Source organism: Tyto alba, unplaced genomic scaffold (genome assembly GCF_018691265.1).
Source record: "Tyto alba isolate M040663 unplaced genomic scaffold, T.alba_DEE_v4.0 Super-Scaffold_2, whole genome shotgun sequence".
Classification (NCBI taxonomy): domain Eukaryota; kingdom Metazoa; phylum Chordata; class Aves; order Strigiformes; family Tytonidae; genus Tyto; species Tyto alba.
The window spans coordinates 20,841,637-20,862,002 of record NW_024881282.1 but is presented as its reverse complement, the minus strand read 5'-3'; the positions used below and the strand labels follow the sequence as shown (position 1 = coordinate 20,862,002).

Here is a 20,366-nt window from a genome sequence, read left to right as displayed (position 1 = left end):
GGCTTATTTTTTTCTTAGCTTGATACACTTTCTGCAAAGAGGTTCATTGTGTCTTTTTCCCCTTATTGTGGTTTAACCCAGAAGGCAGCTAACAGATGGGAAAATAATAATAACGATAAGAGAATATACAAAACAAGTGATTCACAATGCAATTGCTCATCAACCACTGACTGCTGCCCAGTCAGACTCTGGCCAACTCCCCCCCCCCCCCCCCCCCCCCCCCATTTTTATTGCTCAGCATGATGTCCTATGGTGTGGAATATCCCCTTGGCCAGTTTGGGTCAACTGTCCTGGTGCTATATTGTACCTTAGCCTCTTTCTCCTCAGACTAAACAAACCCAGCTCCCCCATCTTCAAGTTGTAGGCCATGTGCTTTGGGCCCCTGACCACGTTAGTAGTCCTCTGCTGGGATCTGGAACTGAGGAAGCCCAAAACATCACGTTCTGGTCACAATATTCTAGATCCAGCCTCATCAGCACTGAGCAGAGAATTTAATCCCTTAATTTGCTGGTTATCCTCCTTTTAGAGAGAGCACGCTGTGGCCGCATATTCAGCCCGATACCCCCCCACTTCTTGGAAGCAGGGCTGTTATTCAGCCCATCACTGATGCTGATGCACAGCCCACGGTCCCAGGTGCAGAACTTTGCACACAATGAGCCTTGGAGGGTTTGGTTGGCCCCCTCCGCAAGTTTAGCTCATTGGGATCACAGATAGACTAACGCAAGTCTTGAGAGGACGTGTCATACACCCAACGAGACAGAGTAGAACACCTATAAATACTCGTTATCAATCAAGTGGCTGACAGAAGAATGCAGAAATCGTTTCTTTCTGCGTTCTGCAACCTCGAGGTTCACCAGCTGTAACTTTGTGCGCTCCGTGGGGTGGTGCCCGAACGCTGGGAGTTCTGCGAAGCACCAGCGTGCTTCCCCGCCGGCCTGCGCCGCTGCCGGCGGGATTTGCGGGCGGTAACGCCTCTGGAGCTCAGGGCAGCCTCCCGCCGCCCAGGCGGAGCTGCAGCCCTCGCCTCGCCCGCGGCGGCCGGGCTCGCACCCCCGAGGGCCCGGGCAGGCAGCGGGAGCGACGAGCCCCGCGAATCGAGGCCTCCCTCCGCGGAGGCAGGGCCGGGCAGAGGGGAGCAGCCGCCGCCGCCGCTGCTGCTGCTGCTGCTGCTTTGAGGGCGGCCTCGCCCCGCTCTTCCTCCGCGGCGCAGACCTCAGGGCGGGCTCCTCCCTCCCGCCGCCGTGCGTCAGCCCCACCCCTTCCCCGTGTGGGGAGCGGCGGCAGCGGCAGCAGCAGCAGCGGATAACGGTCCTTTGTGTGCCTGTGCCGCGGCGGGCATGTGAGTGGCGACGGGACGGGACGGGACGGGACGGGACGGGACGGGACGCGAGGCCAGGCCAGGCCAGGCAAGGTCGCGGGCGTGCGGCGCGGCTCCTCCCGCAGGCCCGGAGAGGGGGCCAGGCTCCCGCCCGCCTCGGGCCTCCGTGCTGCCCGAGGCGGGAGGGCGAGCCGGCGGGGCAGGGCGCTGCGTGCCTCCCCTCAGCCGGTGTCTGTCGTGTCGTCGCAGGCTGCTGGCCCGGGTGACCGTCCTCCATGACTGCCTGGGCTGCAGGACCTTCGAGCTGCCGCCTTCCGCCGCCGTGGGGGACGTGAAGGCGCGGATCGATGCGGAAGCCGGCTTCCCCCCCGCCGAGCAGCGGCTGTGGCACCGCGGGAGAGAGGTGAGGGGGCGCGGCGGGGCGGGCGGCGAGGGCAGCCCCGCTTCTCCGGCGGGCTCTCGCACCGCTGCGGTGCTGGAAGTCCCCACCCGGCTGCTTTTTGCATCTTGCTAGGGCTTCTGGTGCACGGGCAGCACGGCGGGTGCGTGTCCTTAGGTGTGGGTCTTCCGTGGAGGGCAAGGAGGTCGTTCGGACAAGCATCTAACCGTCGTGTTTCTCCTGATGGTGCCAGCTTTTATCATTCCAGTTTTTGTGCCTTTTTCTGACATAATCCACGCGACTTACGCTTATTTCTTTGGGGGAGGGAGCAGAAGATTCACCTAAGAACGCTGATGTGTTTGTTCTCACTTCCTTTTGATCTTTGATTGATTTTCACCAGCTGGTCAGCTTCAACAGCAGAGTTGATATCACCCTGACAGGAAACTCTTACAGGTTAAAAATTGAGGTCGGGGCACAGGAGAAAGAGTCGAATGAATGAATGACCTTGTTCTGTTGAAGGCATCGGCCAGAGGTCACCGTTTCAGTACTGCTTGCGTGCTTCTAGCCACACTCATGGGAAATGGGAACCTGGAGATATTGCTGGAATGGGATGAGTAGAGGCAAGGGGGGGGAGAAGAGGTTGGAAATTGGGGTTAAAGAGGGTAAGGGGACTTGCATATGGGTAAAGATAGAAAGGCTCTGGGGAGACCTTGTTGTGACCCTTCAGTATATAAAAGGGACTTAAAGATGGAGATAGACTTGGCACCAAGTGACAGGACAAAGGGCAGTGGTTTTAAACTGAAAGAGGGTAAATTTAGATGGGATGCGATGAAGAAATTTTTTAGGATGAGGGTGGTGAGACACTGGCACAGGTTGCCCAGAGAGGCTGTGGATGCCCCCTCCCTGGAAGTGTTCAAGGCCAGGTTGGATGGGGCTTTGAGAGACCTGATCTAGTGAAAGATGTCCCTGCCCATGGCAGGGGGGTTGGAGCTAGATGATCCTTAAAGGTCCCTTCCAACCCAAACCATTCTATGATGCTAGGAAAGAACAAGATGCTAATAGGTGTCTTGCTCAAGAAGCTTTTAAGAACCTACATGGAGAACACAAGTAGTCTTTGAGGGCTCAGGTTTAAAACAAACTACCCAGGTAATTTAACTTTTATTTTCTTGCGTGGTTTTGTCTGTCCTTGATTTTGTTCTCACCAGGCTTTCCTGTTTTGGGAGGAAGGAAATCTGTATATCACGTTCTAAAATTCATCTGGAAGCAAAGGTCTGAGCAGCACTCTGTCTGGCGCAGAAAAATATCTTTTGGCAGGGAACAGTCAGTAAACAGACTGTAATAACTATTCTGATACTTTTTTTTTTTTTTTTTTGTTAAATGTTAAACTAGAATACATATGAGAATATTTATTCTGTATTGCAGCAATTTTGAAAAACCTTTATAAACTTTTGAACTCCTGTTTATTGTGATCAAATTACTTTTTAATTTTCTGAGGTAGTGGAATATTTTTTCCACTAAAGCTGCTATGTGCAATTTACAGATGTTAAGGAAAATCCATTATTCTCTTTCTCTTGTAGTTCCTTACAGTGTTAAACTATTAATTTCAAACCATTCAGTCTCCTAGTTTCTTCTGATGTTTTGATACAAAAATCCTACCTAAGAAAATTCTCTTATTCTATCCCTTTAATGCTTTGTGATAGATTACAGCATGCTGTGGATTCTTTTTTATTTTAGTGAGTCCTGAGTAGGTGGTATAGCCTGTGTAAGCTATTTTACATCTTGAGACAAGATCAGCTCAGGTATAACATTTCTGTAGGAACTTACAATAAACACACTGTTGCTGTAAGTACTATTTAAAACTGGTGTAAGTAAAAATGCATACAATTTTTTTTCTTATTAATGTTTTTAAAGTATGACTACATACTGTAGACTAGAACTGTCTTTTGCTTATTAAATGTAGTTACATTGTAAGCATCCACGTTTGTGTAACAACTTCTTTCTAGCTATTTGTTTTTACCCATTGAAATGAGGAAGTAGTCCTGAACTTTGCTATAAACCAAGACTAATATAGTAATATAATTTCACATAATAAAATTTTAATTTAGTTTACTATAAATGGAAACTGACTTGAATTGGTGAACTTTCTGGTTAGCACAGTGCAACTTCTAATTCTACATTTGTTATTGTGGTATGCAGGATAACATCACATCATATATGACTATTTTAGCATCACATTGTATATGACAGGACACACATAATATGAAACTAGAATTGAAACAAAACCACGATGTGCCATGATTACTAAATAGTTTTCCCAATGACTGCTAATGAATTTGTTGCTTAGTTTACCCCAGTTTCCCTGTGATGTTCTTGGTGAGTCCAGAGGTCTGCACATGGAGGTAATGGGGAGATGAGGCTCTTGAATTCTTCAAGGGTGTTTCTGTGACATACTTTTGTCTCTACACATTCTGTATTACTAGCTGCTTTGAAGTGATATTCCTTAGTTTAAAGTCCTATGAAATTGCATACCTGTATGTACTTTTTGGAGTATACAGACCATTTATTTCCTGTATATGTTTATTTTCTTTATGGGCATGCACCTTAGAACAATAACTGATTTAGCTGTATGCTTCCAGAAGTTCCCAGAACATGGAACTTTTCAAATCTAAAATGGGGAGGCCATGGTTTGCTCTTAGAATGCATCTATAGGCATTTTTTCCACCTGATTTGTTTGTGGCCATTTTTTTGGTTCTGTTACTAACAAACTCATACTTCATCTGAGGAGTATCATTAGGCAAAGGAGGCCATTCTAGACCTCAAGGACTGAAAGTGCTGCTCAAACTGAATGCTGGATATTTGAGAGTATTTGTATACTTTTAAGTAAAAACAGACTTCATAGAAGTAAATTATTTATGTTGCAGAACATTCTGATCAAGATCTGTCTCTTATTTTTTATTTCAGTTATCTGATGGTATCAAGATTGTGGATCTTCAGAAGTCTCAAAATCATGTTTTTCTGAAACTTCAGTCAAAAGGGTTGAAAGGAGGAGGTATGAAAAATACTTGTCTCTGTTTATAAACTGGAAAGTCAAAGCATTTTCTATTGCAATCTGGAGTTAATTGAAATTATTCTTTTCTTTAAATGGGAAGCAATTATTTTTCTTGTAAGTCCTAGGTATCCCTTCACTTGTTCTTTTCATTCTGCTCCAGGAAAAATGAAACTTCTCTTTTTAAGTGCTTTGGTGTTTAATTTTGTCTTTGTAATTTCATATGTAGAAATTATCATATTGCTGTCCTTTGGAATCAATTAAACATGCCTTGCAATAACGTTAGTACCTGCCTTGTCTCATATAAAATAAGCTGAATACTTGTACGCAATTCGGATACTGAAGGGGGATATCTTTTCAGTAACCACTGCGTAGAAGACTATAACACTAGTAAAAAGCTTTTGTTTTTTTCAGATCTTTTGTTTGTTTGTTTTTCTGTATGTTTAGTTACATTTTTATTAACAAAAAATTCAAGTAGATCTGTTTGTATGGTATCTTGAATGAGATTGTGATACCGAATATCTTCAGAAATGCTCTAATTAACATCTGTAATGATTATGTTGCTTGATTGCTAGCATTAATATTGTTTTAACAATAACTTTGTTTCATTCCCTTATAATAAATACTAATGGGATAGTAGGATGAAGAGGGAAACCCTTCTTTTCATGCAGATATTTTATTTGGTATCACAAAATGTTGTATTTCTTAGCCTATGTAAGCCATAATTTTACTGGATTCTGGTTTTCTAGTGACGGAAGGAAGTGAAGCATTTGTATATTAGCCAGAAGTTCATGTTCACATTCTCTAGAACCTGCAATGGTTAGAAAACACGTATGAAAATGGACCCCATGGTTCTATGGCATCAAATGTTTTTCTTTAATTCTTCACTGTTTGCTCTGATAATTCTTTGCTCTATGTAGGCTGTGATAAACTAAATGAAAAGTTTTTTTATTTCTCTCAGCGGTTTTTTCTTTTTTTTTTTTTGGTTGGTTGTTTGGTTGTTTTTCCATATAAGTGTATGGAGAAGATAGTGTAGTAGACCTAAGAAATCTTTTATGGTAAGGAAAAGGAAAAGCAAAATTTTTTTTGTATCTAGGAATGGAATATTTGGCTGTGAGATTTTCTCAGAGATATCACTCTAAGCAGTCCATGTCCAGATAAAGTGCTTTACTTTTTCTGGCCCACAACTGATGTAAATCAACCTGAAAGGTTTGAAGGCTTTAGTATCAGACTTTTTTGTTCATTCTGGAGTCTTTCAGTTCTGAGATTTTTTCCTTACAGCAGATGAATTAAGGAAGGCCCTGAATTTCTAACTTCAGGAAGTGCATGGTCAGTAAGGCCAAGCACATTGGTTGTTGAAGTACCCTGAAGATCACCCATGTCACCTTTGTGTTCATTCATCACCGATGTCTGTCAAACAGTGCAGAATCTTTCCATATGTTTGTGGAATAACTCGTGTTGGAACAGACATCAGGAGGTCTCTACTCCAACCTTTTGCTTAAAGCAGGGTCAGCTCTGAGGTCAGGCCAGGTTGCTCAAGAGTTGATTTAGTTGAGTTTGTAAAGCCTGTAAGGATGGGGACTGCACAGGCTCTCTGGGTTCCTGTTCCAATGCTTGACTGTCCTTATTGTGGAAAAAAGTTTCTCCTTCTGATTTGTGGAACCAGCTTTGTGTTAAATACGATCAGCTGTAATATTCAATAAAAATCAGTTCAGCCTTTGATAGGATGCAGTAAGTCATGATCCCTAGGCAGAGTAATTTTCGTGACCTACATAGAGCAGCTCTGCTCTTAGATGTGCAGTTAGAAGAATGTCTATTTTCAGTCCTATCACTTAAAAGTTAGTCTGTTTTTGTGGTTCCCATAGTGAAATGTGTTGTTTAAACACTTCCTCCTGCCTGCCCAAGTTAGACTTAGAGAAGATTGGTTTCTTATATTAGAGAATTTCTCCTAAGAAAAATACCCAAACTTTCCTACTATTGATCAGTTCACTTTATTTTGAAGTTTGCATATTGCATGTTTACTTGTATATACTCCTGTGTACTGTAAAAATAATAACAAAAATTATAAATACTTTTCACACTTTCAGCTTAGTTGCATTTTTTTTTATTGATGCTATTAAGTTAGCTTAAATAAAGAGTGATAGAACAATTTTGTAAAGGCAATGAGATACTTGATGTTTTCCCAGCAGATAGATCTCTCAATAGATCTCTTATCTGTCCCCCTTTTTCCACACTGCTGAGGATTCTGTGTTTTTTTTTTTTTTGTATAAGGTTTTATTCCTTAATATATATAATGTGTGTGTGTGTGTGTTAGTGAAGTACACAGACTCACACATATATGCAGAAGGGGGGAAGGAGACAGAAAATAATTAATTGGTTAATAATCTTTAAAACAAAGTGGCAGATGGGGCATCAGTAGAGTCTGTTTTCCTTGTGGGGATTGCATCATTAGTATTTGTTTGAAGCAAATGTTTTAGAGTTTTGGAATTGGGGAGCTGCTCTTTTAGTCTCAGACTGGAGTTTGAATCAAAGAGTATTGAAGCTTTCATTCTGTGATAGGCTGTTTTATCTTGGAGCAGAACTTCATAACGCTGGGTAGTACTTTCCTGAGACTTTTCCCTCCAGTGCTAAGCCCAGGTAGCACCAAAGCTAGCACCAGGCAGCACCAAAGCTAGCACCAGGCCCAGCACCATGATATGGCAGAGCAGGAAGCGTGCCCTAGAGCTAAAGGGTGCTGTGCATGTGTGTAGCTGTCAGGAGGGATCATCACTGGCTATGAAAAAGTTAGAGCCACTGCTGCCCTAGAATGCTGTCCTGCTACTTAAAAAGTATTAGTCCTTTAGAAGTTGCTATGTTTGAACATTGAATAATTGGAGTTGGGTTATAACTGATACAAAGATTTAGCCCTCAGATTTATTTCATCTAGATGTAAAACAGCGTGTTGACCTTAACATCAAGACTTTTATTTTAATTTATTTAATGAAAAGTTTTGTAATGTAGTATTTTTACAGTTGATATTAGAAATACAAGATTTTACAGTACAAGGCCTTGAGTTAATTAAAAAAAAAAATTATAAATTCCCAGTAATTGTTTAGTGAGTTTTTGTTGGTTTTTTTTTTTTTTGAATCTGAAATTAAGTGTGTAGTAGGCAGAAAAGGTATGTTCTTTGTTTGTTTGTTTTGTTTTTAGGTCGTTTTGGACAAACAACTCCACCACTTGTTGATTTCCTTAAGGATATTTTAAGAAGATACCCAGAAGGAGGACAGATTCTTAAGGTATACAACAAATGGTATTTTTAGCAGTCATTTAATATGCATGACATAATACCGTTGGTTTAACACTTTCCAGCAAATCTTTCAGTTGTTGTTCCTCATTAGATACTTGTAGTACAAGAGACACATGTTTTCATTTCTGTGGACAAGGCAGACTGAGTTGTGGTTTTACGTTGGTTTTTTTTTTTTTTTTTTGGTGTGTGCTTAACGTCTCAGAGTTTGCTTGTCACAGATGCCATTGTAATTTATAAAAAAAATAGAGGTAAAAAGCAGATGATACAGTTAAATCAGAGACTTCATGATGTACTTTATGTAAGCTATCTAAAATGTTTGTTATGCCTTTTACTTTATTGTTCATCTCTTATAAGCTATGATAAAACCTCATAATAGTATATAAAATTTTTGGGATTATTTTAGTATAAGATTGGGATAAGCTGGAGACTTTAATAGAAGATTTTGCTGAGGAATTTTTTAGTAGGTAAATATTTTCCTCAGTGAACTGTGACAGTGTCACAAAGTTTCATCATTAGATTAAGAACACTGAACGTGGGAATCTTTGAGCGCTTTTGGGAGACTTCCTCCAGAGTGATATGAAGAGTGAACCCATCAGTTTTGGATGGGATGAAAAATATCTTTAGATATTTGTTCTCATAACAAAAGAATGTCACGGGATATTCTGAACTGGGGTTAGTGTTCTTTACGGTGTTTTATCATTGTTCCAGGAGACTTCAAAGTGTGCAACAGTAGGGCATTTTCTGTTTTGATGGTCCACATTTGAATGTTGTATGTTATGTGTACAAGCCTGACAGTGGAAATGACAACATTGATTTAAGCACTAAACCATTCTTCAGTAAATAGGGTGGTGAACTAGTAGAGTGGAGCTCACCTCACTTTAGATATGGCTGGAAAATCTCTTCTGTGAAGGGCTGAGCATTGAGGTTGTTCAGCCCGGGGGAGAAATGGCTCTGGAGAGACCTTATAGTGACCTTTCAACATACTAAGGGGGCTTGTAAGAAAGATGGAGAGACGTGATACCAAGGCTTGTAGTGACAGGACAAAGAGCAATGGTTTTAAACTGAAAGAGGGTGGGTTTAGACTGGACATAGGAAATTTTTTAGGATGAGGGTGGTGAGACACTGGAACACATTGCCTAGAGAAGGTGTGGATGCCCCATCATGGGAAGTGTTCAAGGTCAGATTGGATGGAGTTTTGGGAGACCTGATCTAGTGAAAGATGTCCCTACCCGTGGCGTGGGGGAGGGTTGGAACTATATGATCTTTAAAGGTCCTTTCCAACCCAAACCATTCTACAATTCTATGATCTGAAAAAATACAGAGCATTCTAAATTTATCAGGTCCTGCAAGGGTAAAGACAGGTACCTGTAGAAGATGGTTTTCTGATTTATCTTAACTTCCTATGCTAATGTCTGGAAGTGCTGGTTTGATTTTTTTTTTCTTTTTTTTTTTTTTTTTCTTTTTTTCTGAAGAGCATCTGGAGTGATAAGTTTAACATCCAGCAATGAACTGTTTGTCAGAACGCGTCATCACATGGATGTTAGATTAATTTCATTAGTATGTGGGAATACTAGGTTCTAACTAATGGGATTTGGTACAGATATATGTATTTATTTGACCATATATATAAAACACACAAATACAAATGGTGGCAGATGATGATGGTTCCTGCTGTCTCTTGGAAGGTTTTCTTTGCAACCATGGAACTAGAAGTTGATTATTTTTAGTACGACTGCTTAAGATGAGTATATCTTCAATTACTTTGGCAAACTGCACCTTGGGTATGTTATGAGCAGTGTCAGTTCATAGGATGGGTGCTTCCATTTTTACTATTTCCAGGTACTGGTTGAATCTGTAAGATGCATTTGAATCACGAAGAGTTCAGACCTTCTTAACAATTTAAACCCAAATTTTCATTTCAATGTAAAGAAGTAAAGATAATGTCCTTGGAAATCAGATAGGTAAATCTAAAAGTAGAAATGTTCCTATTTTCATGATTTACAATTTAGAGTCAACAGCCTGTTAGAGGAGGGGTTACTACCAGGAATTTTGCTGATCTATTAAAATTGATTTCACTGTTTGGATTCTTCAAAAGCAATGCTGTTACAGCTGAATGTAGCAGATGCTCCATGTGCCACGGCATGAATGCAAGTCTCTGACTACATGGTTGTAGATTTCCATACTTACTATGTAACACTTCTAAAGGCTTTGGCTGTCTTTCTGTATCTTCTTGGATGATGGCTGTGATTATTTTTCTTTAGAAGAGAAGGAATTGCCTGGTTTTTATAATTAAATACCTTGTGGAGATCCTTTACAAATTTATACTGAGCTGTGGTTATATTTCTTCTTATACTACTTCAAAATTATGTAGAAGTGACAATATAAACAATATACTTCGGTTATTTGTGTGATATGTCTTATAGACTTGAACATATTGTCACAAAGTGAAAAATCAAGGGGTTATAGTTTTGAAACCAGATATTAGATAACAACAAGTTTATTTTACTGTCAACAGTATATTAGAATGCAACCTAATCTGAAGTATCTGCTGCTAGTCGCTGCGTTTTTTTGAAGTAAAGATGGATGTGATGTGATGTACCTATGTAGCTTTTCAGTTCGGATGAGATACTTATGCCAAACTTATACACACATATATATGTATGAGTGTGTATCTTTGGAGCCTTGATACACTTTGATACAGGGTAAATAAAGCATTATGTGAAGCTCTAATCCTGTAGGTATTTATAATCATGCTTATGTGTTTGCAGTGTATAATGCTAGTTATGTAAATGGGACCAGATGGGCATATTTTATTAACGGTAGTGTTTGCAGAACTAGTTGACTGACATTTTAGTTACTAGAGTTTTCCATATCTCTCAGCATTACTAATACTATCTAACAAATTCTCAATCTTAACATAAGCCTCAGATAGTCTATGGGCTTCATTCAACAGGTGGGCTGTTGGTTCATAATTTACAGAGCTACTGGTCAGAACTGTTTTGCAGCCCTTTGCTGGAGGAGTGTTAGAAGTGAGCGCCGTGGCTCTTGAACAGTTTGTTCATACTGTGAAGTATTAACTTAAACAGAATTCAGTCGATGTAGAGAAGAGTACTATGTATTGCTGTTTTACAACTTGTCTCACTGTTGTCATACAGCTGTTGTGTGGGCTTAACAGTAACTGAGGTTATTTATTTATTTTTATTTTTCATTCTGGCATCTTGGATTCTTTTGAGACTTGTACAACTCTGATTTGGGATAATATGATTATAGTAGCATCACTTCAGTAGTTTATTTCTTAACTTTATAACTGCTTGTGTGTGGTATTCAAATCACTTTTATAGTATTTGTCTGAATATTCCTGAATGTCTATTTTCATTCAGGTAAACTGAATAACATGATTTTGGTTGAAAAGTATGAAAACACTTGAGACAATTGCTTATTTTCTATTATTTTAGTTGCAAAGCCATTGCTAGAATATGTACAACATTACTGCATTATACTTTGTTTTTGTTTGTTTTTTTTTCTGCCTCAGGAACTGATACAGAATGCAGAAGATGCTGGTGCCACAGAGGTTAGGTTTTTATATGATGAAACTCAGTATGGAACAGAAACTCTGTGGTCAAAGGACATGGCACAATATCAGGGTAAATACATTTTTTATTAATTTTGGACATTATTCTTCAATATACATATGGTTCTGTGTTTTTCTCCTTGCTGTGTGGAGATGACCACCTTACTAGGTGCATATTTTGTCTGTGTTCTAATGTTGATAATTCTTTTCCAAAGCCAGTGTTTGTTATGAAGACCTTACCGTCGTCTTGCATGTTGTCAGTAGCAGCTTTCCAACTGCTTCCAGTTAATGCTGTTTGAGCAAAGCCTTCATATTCTGCTTTATTTTAAGTCACTCTCCTAGAGTGACTGTGTATTCTGTGGCTTATTTCCTTGGGTTCACTTGGTATCCCAAAATACAAGAAAGGATTTTTAGAAGAGGAAGTAAACAAGAATTAATAAGTAAGACCTAGGATAAAACAGTGCTTGGGCTATTAGACGGTAATTTTCAGATTTTCTACACACTGACCTCTACCTTTTGGGAGCTATCTTCAGTTCTTAATGTAAATATGACCCTAGCTCCTTACATTTCAGCATTCTCGAGGTGGTTCTGTTTTCCTCCCCATCTCTTATTCTCTTACCCTTGTACCAAACTTTGCTCCATGCTGCCTGTATACTGCAAATGTAGTTTCTTGTAACTTTAAGGTTTTTATATCATCTAATACAGCTTTAAAGGTGTGATAGAGGTCAGTTATATATTTATCAAACAAATTATTTTGCATAATCATCCCAAAAGGTATTCGGTGTGATTTGAAGACTTAAGTGATGGATGATCCTCTACTTCTTTTTTCTGTCTTTTTTCAGTTGTTAATCAGTGTCATTATGTCTTCTCATTTGAATTTGTCTTGCTTTCTAGACACAGGTTATTGTTATATCTTGCCATGTATTCCTTTCCAGTGGAGGTATTAATTAGTACGTCTTTCAAACATCTTTTGATGGACTGAACAGATTGAGTTTAAGCCTTGCGCTGCAGGATGCTTATTTGTTCAGAAGTTTTGTTGTTTTTTGCTTTCTGCTCAGTTTTGCAGAATCATTCTTTTAAAATGTGGACAGCAGAACTAGGTACCACATCAGAGTATAAATTTCTTAAGTACCATACACAGAGGTAAATCCGTCTCCTTGCTTCTGCTTTTGCTGCTGCTCTACACCTACTATGTCAGCTTGAGTCATAGCTTCCACATTAAATTGGTACATACATACTTTGAAGAAATACTTTCTCAGTTCTGTAAGTTCACTTCCTAGAAATTTTTAAGAGTAAATAGTTTTTTATTCTGTCATCTTTTTAACACTTGTCTATTTATTATAGGGCCAGCATTTTATGCATACAATGATGCAGTTTTCACCCCTGAAGACTGGCATGGTATACAGGAAATAGCAAGAAGCAGGAAGAAAGATGATCCCCTGAAAGTTGGAAGATTTGGAATTGGCTTTAATTCAGTTTATCATATAACAGGTACTCTCAGTAGATATTTTAAAATTAAAATGTTTAAGTTTTAAATTGTTTAATTGTTTTAGATATTCATCAGACATTTAGTATTTTCTCTATAGTGCATTTTAAAATTAGATCCCTGGCTAAGTTTCCTTAAGAAGCGTTCATATTTTTCTAAAACCCTATAAGGTATCCTTTGGCTTTTGAAGGGTTTTGGAGATTTGTTTCTTCTAGTAATATTATTATGTACTTAGTCCCATATTCCTTTATACTGTTGTTTCAGTTATGTACTGCTGTTCGTATTACAGACACCCATGATATAGGGTAGTTATGTAAGTAGAAGTGTGAAATTTTAGACTAGAGTGAAACTTTTATGTAGGTTCTTTGCATAATGAGCAGTGATTTATTGCATGCTAGAAAGGATATTACATAATAGAGGTATGTGCATAATTACGTTTCAGAGAGATAGTACATACTCTTTCACAAGCAGGTAATATTCAGTCTTAAAACTTGTTATTCTGGGAAAATGTTTACTGCTGTACAGAAGCAGCATATAGCATAAATAGTGCTTACAGTCTACATCGTAATAATAGTAGAGGATAAGAGGCAAATTTTTGTTGAAATAACATTTTTAACTTGTGAAGTGAGTTTGTAAGACATGGGATGTTTTTTCGCAATATTTTACCTTGTAGAGCATGAATAAAAGCTTAGTTGATACATTCAGTGGTTTGATAATTCTGAGAATTTATGCTTTTAAATGTGCAAGATTACTATTTGCAAGCCTTCAAGATCTGCAAAGTATGAATGCAATAGCATACATCTTTAGTAAATTAAATTGGTGTTTTTCATGAAAATACTAGGAAGATAAAAGTATATAGTTGAAAAAAACATACTGTATTTCATTCACTGTTTGTTAGAATTCAACTAATTGGTTAAATGACTATTTATATATTTAATTGGAGAATGGGGATGTGCTTGTTTCTTCCTGTCAATAAGCACTAAATTATGTGTTATCAGAATCATGTGATTGGAAAAGACCGTTAAGATCATTTGAGTCTAACCATAAACACGGCACTGCCAAGTCCACCACTAAAACATGTCTCGATGTGCTACATTTCCATGTCTTTAAATACCTCCAGGGATGGTGACTCAACTACTTCCCTGGGCATTATACTCAGTTCATCGCAGTTTTATAACATCTTTTTTTTCTTGCCCTTTTAAAATTTGTTCCTTAAGATTGTATTTGAAAAATATGTTGGTTTAGGATTATAAATAGCTGTTGTTTTTTTATGCATACAGATGTACCTAGTATTTTCAGTGGTGACCAGATTGGAATGCTTGATCCCCATCAAACCCTTTTTGGACCTCATGAATCAGGCCAGTGTTGGAATCTAAAAGAAGATAGCAAGGAAATCAATGAACTTACAGACCAGTTTGCACCATTCGTTGGTGTTTTTGGCAGCACTAAGGAAACCTTTAAGAATGGAAACTTTCCCGGTACCTTTTTTCGTTTCCCACTTCGTCTGCAGCCTTCCCAACTAAGCAGCAATGTTTATGACAAACAGAAGGTTCTGGAGCTGTTTGAATCCTTCAGAGCAGATGCGGACACTGTATTGCTTTTTTTGAAGAGTGTTCAGGATGTTTCATTGCATGTTAGAGAAGCTGATGGAACTGAGAGACTGATTTTTAGAGTAACTGCTAGTGAGAACAAGGCCTTGAAACATGAAAGACCCAATTCTATCAAAATCTTAGGAACTGCAATAAATCAGTATTGTAAGGGAATTCCAAGCAATAGCATAACATGTGTGACTTACCATGTAAATATAGTTGTAGAAGATGAGAGTGTTAAGGATGCACAGAAAACATCCTGGTTAGTATGTAATTGTGTAGGTGGTCGAGGAATGTGTACTGAACTGGATTGTTTAGCTGATGACTTGAAATTTGTTCCTACCATTGGAATAGCCATGTCTTTATCAACTAATGGGGAGGAAAAAGGAGCTGTAGCAGACTTTTCAGGAAGAGCATTTTGTTTTCTGCCTTTGCCTCCAGGTGAAGAAAGCAAAACTGGACTCCCAGTTCATGTTAGTGGTTTCTTTGGTCTCACAGACAATAGGAGGAGTATCAAATGGCGAGAGCTGGATCAGTGGAGAGATCCAGCAGCTTTGTGGAATGATGTTCTTGTGGTAAATATAGTGCCAAAGGCATATACCACACTTATTTTGGAAGCTATCAAACGAATGGAGACTGAGAAGAATTCGGATTTTCCGTTGTCAGCTGAAAGTATTTATAGATTATGGCCTGATGAGAACAAAATCAGGGTACCCTGGAAGCCAATTGTAGTACCTCTCTTTAAAGAGCTGCTCCAGCATACAGTTATTTACTCAGTGAGTAATCAGTGGATAAAAGTGGAACAGGTGCACTTTTCTGAAATGGATGAGAGTTTGGAGTATACACAGTCTGTTCTCAACTACCTCCAGAATTCAGGGAAGCAGATTGCAAAGGTACCAGCAAATATTGCTAGTGCAGTGCATCTTACTATTTCTGCTGCTAAAGCTGTGAAAAAAGTGACTCCTGCTGTAGTACGGCAAGTACTAAGGAAATCTGGACACAGTGGACCTGCTGAGGAAAAGCTTCATCTTTTGGAATTCGTGCTTTCTGATGGAGTCTACAGTGAACTGATTGGATTGGAGCTTTTGCCATTACAGAATGGAAATTTTATTCCTTTTTCCTCATCTGTGTCAGAACAGGATGTAGTTTACATAACCTCAGAAGAATATCCCAGGTATACTTAATATTTTAAATACTGGTGGTTGTTTTAGTTTAACATTAAAAACAGAGCTTCAGACTGTTTTTTGCGTAGCAACAAGCAAGATGATATGCAGCAGCCTGTAATGTAATGAAATAATGCATAGATAGAACTCAGTTTTCTGTATATATGTACATGTTTGTGTGCATATGTCTCATTTGAAAAGATTGACAGCTACGTGCCATTATAACTTTATAAAATAATCATGTGATCTAGGCTATAAGGGAATATCTCAGGATACATTTCAAGTTAGCTTTCTTCAGAGAATTACAAATATGAGGAGGTTAGAAACATACATACCAGGAAGTACATTAAATTAGGCAATGATAAGAGCTTTTGTTAAACTTAGGTTTTTCTACACACCACTTTCAGTGAAGGTTCTAGTTACTAAGTACTTACTTGAAGCTACTACCATGGAAAGAAGTGGGCTTGTCTTTTACATCTGGTCCTCCTTTGTTCTTTTTGGTCCCTCTCCAATTATTTTTTTTTTTTTTTTCCTTGATTATTTCCCAGCTGCAGCAGTGTGCCAATTTGGTTCACATTTCATCAGCCAAAAAAGCTTGCACTGTCACTGGGGAGGGATTAGCAAAGAGTGGGGTATCTGCGATAAGTGACCTTGGGGTCACTGGGGAGAGAGCATGACTACTACTTTTAATGTCTGTGCTGGATTGTGCATGTATAAAAGACTTGTTAAATCTGGACCCTTTTCCAGGTAATCTCTTACGAGGCACTACTTGAAGTCATTCAGACACACCAGATGTCTTACCTGTAGCTGTTCTTATGAAGTGCTACCACCTGTATGTGTGTTCACAACCACCCCTCCTTCTCCTTTCCCTCAGAGTTCCACTAATTTTCATACCTCAACTTGAGAGAATGTGACACTTGGCATGTGCTTTGCTGCTTCTACTGCCCTTTGGACTGTTTATAAGGGAAGTAGAGGTGGGTTGGAGTGTGCCAATATAGATATTTATAAGGTAAAAAGTGCTTCAAGTAAGATCCTTATGTAAATTGTGGTTTGAATATATGTATAGACAGCACATCTTCAAGAAATGCAGTTGGATGCTGGTAACTGGTCTTCCCCTGTTGCTTGAGAGGAGTTGGCTTTTTTTCAAGTCTGCTGCTGTTCCTTTTTTGTTATATTCTAGACCCATAATATTTCTTGTTCCAGACAATTCAGGTTATTTATCAGGAGATTAACACTATTCAGAGCCTGTGATTCTAGTGATGACTACTCAAAAAAAAAAAAAAAAAAAAAAATTCTCTAGCATCTGTTGGGAGATAATTTACCTTTTGCTATTTGTTCACTTTGTTTCTCCTTCCAGAAGTTAAGCCAGTATACTAATACAGAAAACGTTCTCATGATGAGACTAACAAATTACAGCCCTGCTTCAGGCTAGTCATAAGATACTTTCTTGGAAACTTAATGGTACCACTATATCATATTCAGTTCATGTTCTGTTGGTAATGGACTTAGTTTGGTTGGTCTTATAAAACTTATACAAAAGCATGTTATACCAGGCATAAATCTATCTTCTAGCTATGATAATACAGAAATTGGAAATAGTAATGCTTTATTTCCCTATATTCTTGCATACAGTAATTATTTTTCATTCTAATGTTACAAATATGATAAACAATGTTAGATGTTTTAAAACACTTCCAATTTAAGAGTTTCGCTCTTCACCTATTCAAATTTGGAGCCTGCTAAAAAGGTGAAGTAAGCTCTTACAAATGTCTTTCTGTTAACACCTGTGGAAGAACGAGATTCTGTGTTGGTTTACGTATAATTAATGTAACTGGTGTCAGAATTAAACTGGATAGTTATTTTTAATTTCAGGATGACCAAAGCCCTAAAAAATTATTTGTTTTTAAGTGCTATTATAAAGGAAGGGAAGGGCAGGATGAGACTGACTCTTAGCTACGATAATCTTAACCACTGTCAGCATATCTTTTGAAATCCACAGATCTATGTGAAATCCTAGAATTACATGTTGTATTTTTTTGTATGCTTTCAAATATAATCTTTAAGAAGCATAAAATAATAGGTGCTTTTTTTTTTTTTTTTTTAGAATACAAATAGATGAAAATAATTTTCAAATCCCAGTTTTTCTATCAAAAGAAAACTTGCTTAGACCTGCTTTGAAAAGAAGAGTAGTTGGAAAACTTAGTTTCTTACTACTTTTTGCTTCTAAATATACGATTTCCTCATTTGTAAGAAAATGCTCCCTGAAAGCCCTGTTCTGCATGTGTAAGTGGTTGTTTTGCATAAGACTGTTTTACCATGATGATTACCACGCTGGTAATATCTGTGCAGCAATATAAATAAATGATTTTTTTTTGTTATTATTATTCTTAAAGTGTGTGGGGTTTTTGTTTGTTTTTTGTTTGTATGTTATGGTGTGCTAGATCACTCTTTCCTGGCCTGGAAGGAAGATTACTTTCTGATGACCTGAAGCCTGAGGTTCTAGCTGCTTTGAAAGAAGCTGCCAAAAGCCGAGGTAATATGTCTTTTGTTTTCTCACATAGTGAAACATTTCAAATGGTTGAACAGATTAGTTCTAAACCCAGCTCTAAAGTAACGTCTCTTTTGAAATGGAGTTTACATAAATAAGTTGGTCATCTAAAAAAAAATAAAATTGATACAATAGACTATATTGTTTGAATTGGAAATAACAGAAATGAAAATTATAAATGAACAAAAAGGCAAAGACAAGGGAAGAAGGATAGAAATTTACAATAAAAGAATAGATATTAACTTAGTAAAGTGTCGATTCAAGGTTCAGTAATTTTGTTCAAATAGTATTCTTCCTTTTAAGACAGTCTGAATGCTGTTTTGCATTTGTAGTATTTGCATAGGCAATAGCTATGTCATAGTTTTGGTATTGTGTATCATCTCTTATCTCACAGTTGCAGTTGATCACTTCAGTGCAATTTTTTTTTTTAAAACCAGCTTAAGCATCTAGCCTCAAGCAGACTGTAAATCATTTCATTAAGTGTTTCCTGAGTCTTAATTCATACTTTATAGTTGGGTCAATGTGGACCTATTAAAATACTTCCAATCGTGACCAGAAGACTTGGTGAAGAAATTTGCATCTGTAGATAAGATGCTTCTGTGTTTAATGACCTTTACAATTAATTTTTTTTTGCCTCTCTTCTACTCAGAGTATGTCTATATTTACTTTTCCACCCTTGTGTTTCATTATACATTTCACTGGTAAATTTGAGGTCTGAGTCTCATAAATGTTTTCATGTAAACACAATTTGCAAGCAAGTCACTCTTCAGCTTATTTTTAAATAGTGTAAGTATATGGTGAGCTATTTTTCAATGTCTGGAAAATGTACTTTTCAGAAAAATATTCTTGTCTCTCCTTTTAGAATTGCTCAGTTCATCAGAATTCTTTTTTAGACGGAAGATGCTAGAACCAGACACAGAATACTGTAAATCATTGTCTTGATTTGTTTCTCTTGATATACTTTATCACGGTCTTCAGTCATTCTCAGTCACAGTATTTCTTCGGTCTGTGTTCTGACCTTTTTTACCCTTCAATCCTTTATGTTCTCTGTTTAATATTCTTCAGCTGGAAAACTTCTCCTTTCTCCATGGTTTGATCATTGCTTCCTTATCAAAAATAATAGAAAAATAAGATAATTCTGAGGCAGGATGATACATTCTTTTAAGTATGTCAAAACATCTATGAAAAGATTGAAAGAACTGGGAGTTACTTATTGTACAGATTAAATAGTGTAAATATTTAAAATAATATAAATTGTATAAAACATATGAAATCAGTGCTGGGACTTTCACTGAATATAAACAGCTGTAAGTCTGAAACTACTACAAAGAAAAACTTTGTTCTAAAAAGCAGAATTGTCAAACCCTTATGGACATATTATATGATGAATGTTGTGTCTGTTGTTGCAGTTGAATATGCTTGTTTTAAGTTTGGCTTTGTTTTTTTTAACTGTTAATTTCTTCCTGTACTGTTTTTAATTTATTTTGTTTTAATACAGACTGTAAACTGTTGAAAGTAGTTACTACTTTAAATTGGGTATCCAAACAGTGAATATTCTTAATCTGGGATAGAAACATAGAGAACTACTGTTTACTCTAGTAGTAATTGCTCAGACTTTAAAAGAACAGAACTATATAGGGATCAGGACAGCCACAGTGATATTAAATGCAAGGAAGAATTTTATGGAAGACAGGAATGTTAGCTTTGAAAAATGCTAGTTCCTTGTGATGATACCTTAAGTTGACATTTGAGATGTATTGTCTTAGAAAATTTCCTCTTAGTAAATATCCCAAGAAGTCCAAAACCATGCTTAAATTAAAAAACAGAGCAATACAACCAAAATGAAATAGTTTTGACAGGCTATATGCTTGAATACATCCTAAACAGAAAAAGCAGAGGTGACTAAAATGAAAAAAACCCTATATATTCATAAAGTAATCCCTTGCTGTGTTCTTCTAGGACATTCCTTCACTTCTTGGT

The 20,366-nt window shown here is 37.9% G+C and overlaps 1 protein-coding gene across 3 annotated transcripts in view; it reads left to right on the top strand.

Annotated features, from left to right (window-relative positions):
* SACS (sacsin molecular chaperone) overlaps positions 1-20,366 on the top strand; it is a 66,410-nt gene that overhangs the window by 28,341 nt on the left and 17,703 nt on the right. Inside the window, exons 1-8 of one of the 3 annotated variants that reach the window (XM_042791916.1) lie at positions 1,319-1,339; positions 1,568-1,721; positions 4,659-4,746; positions 7,933-8,018; positions 11,562-11,673; positions 12,945-13,091; positions 14,367-15,849; positions 18,280-18,371. In XM_042791916.1, coding sequence (XP_042647850.1) covers positions 1,338-1,339; positions 1,568-1,721; positions 4,659-4,746; positions 7,933-8,018; positions 11,562-11,673; positions 12,945-13,091; positions 14,367-15,849; positions 18,280-18,371 — 2,164 coding nt within the window. In that variant the 5' untranslated portion in view covers positions 1,319-1,337. Of the gene's footprint in view, positions 1-1,318; positions 1,340-1,567; positions 1,722-4,563; positions 4,747-7,932; positions 8,019-11,561; positions 11,674-12,944; positions 13,092-14,366; positions 15,850-18,279; positions 18,372-20,366 lie in introns of those variants that run through there. The other 2 variants (XM_042791915.1, XM_032990757.2) reach the window with 2 other exon arrangements.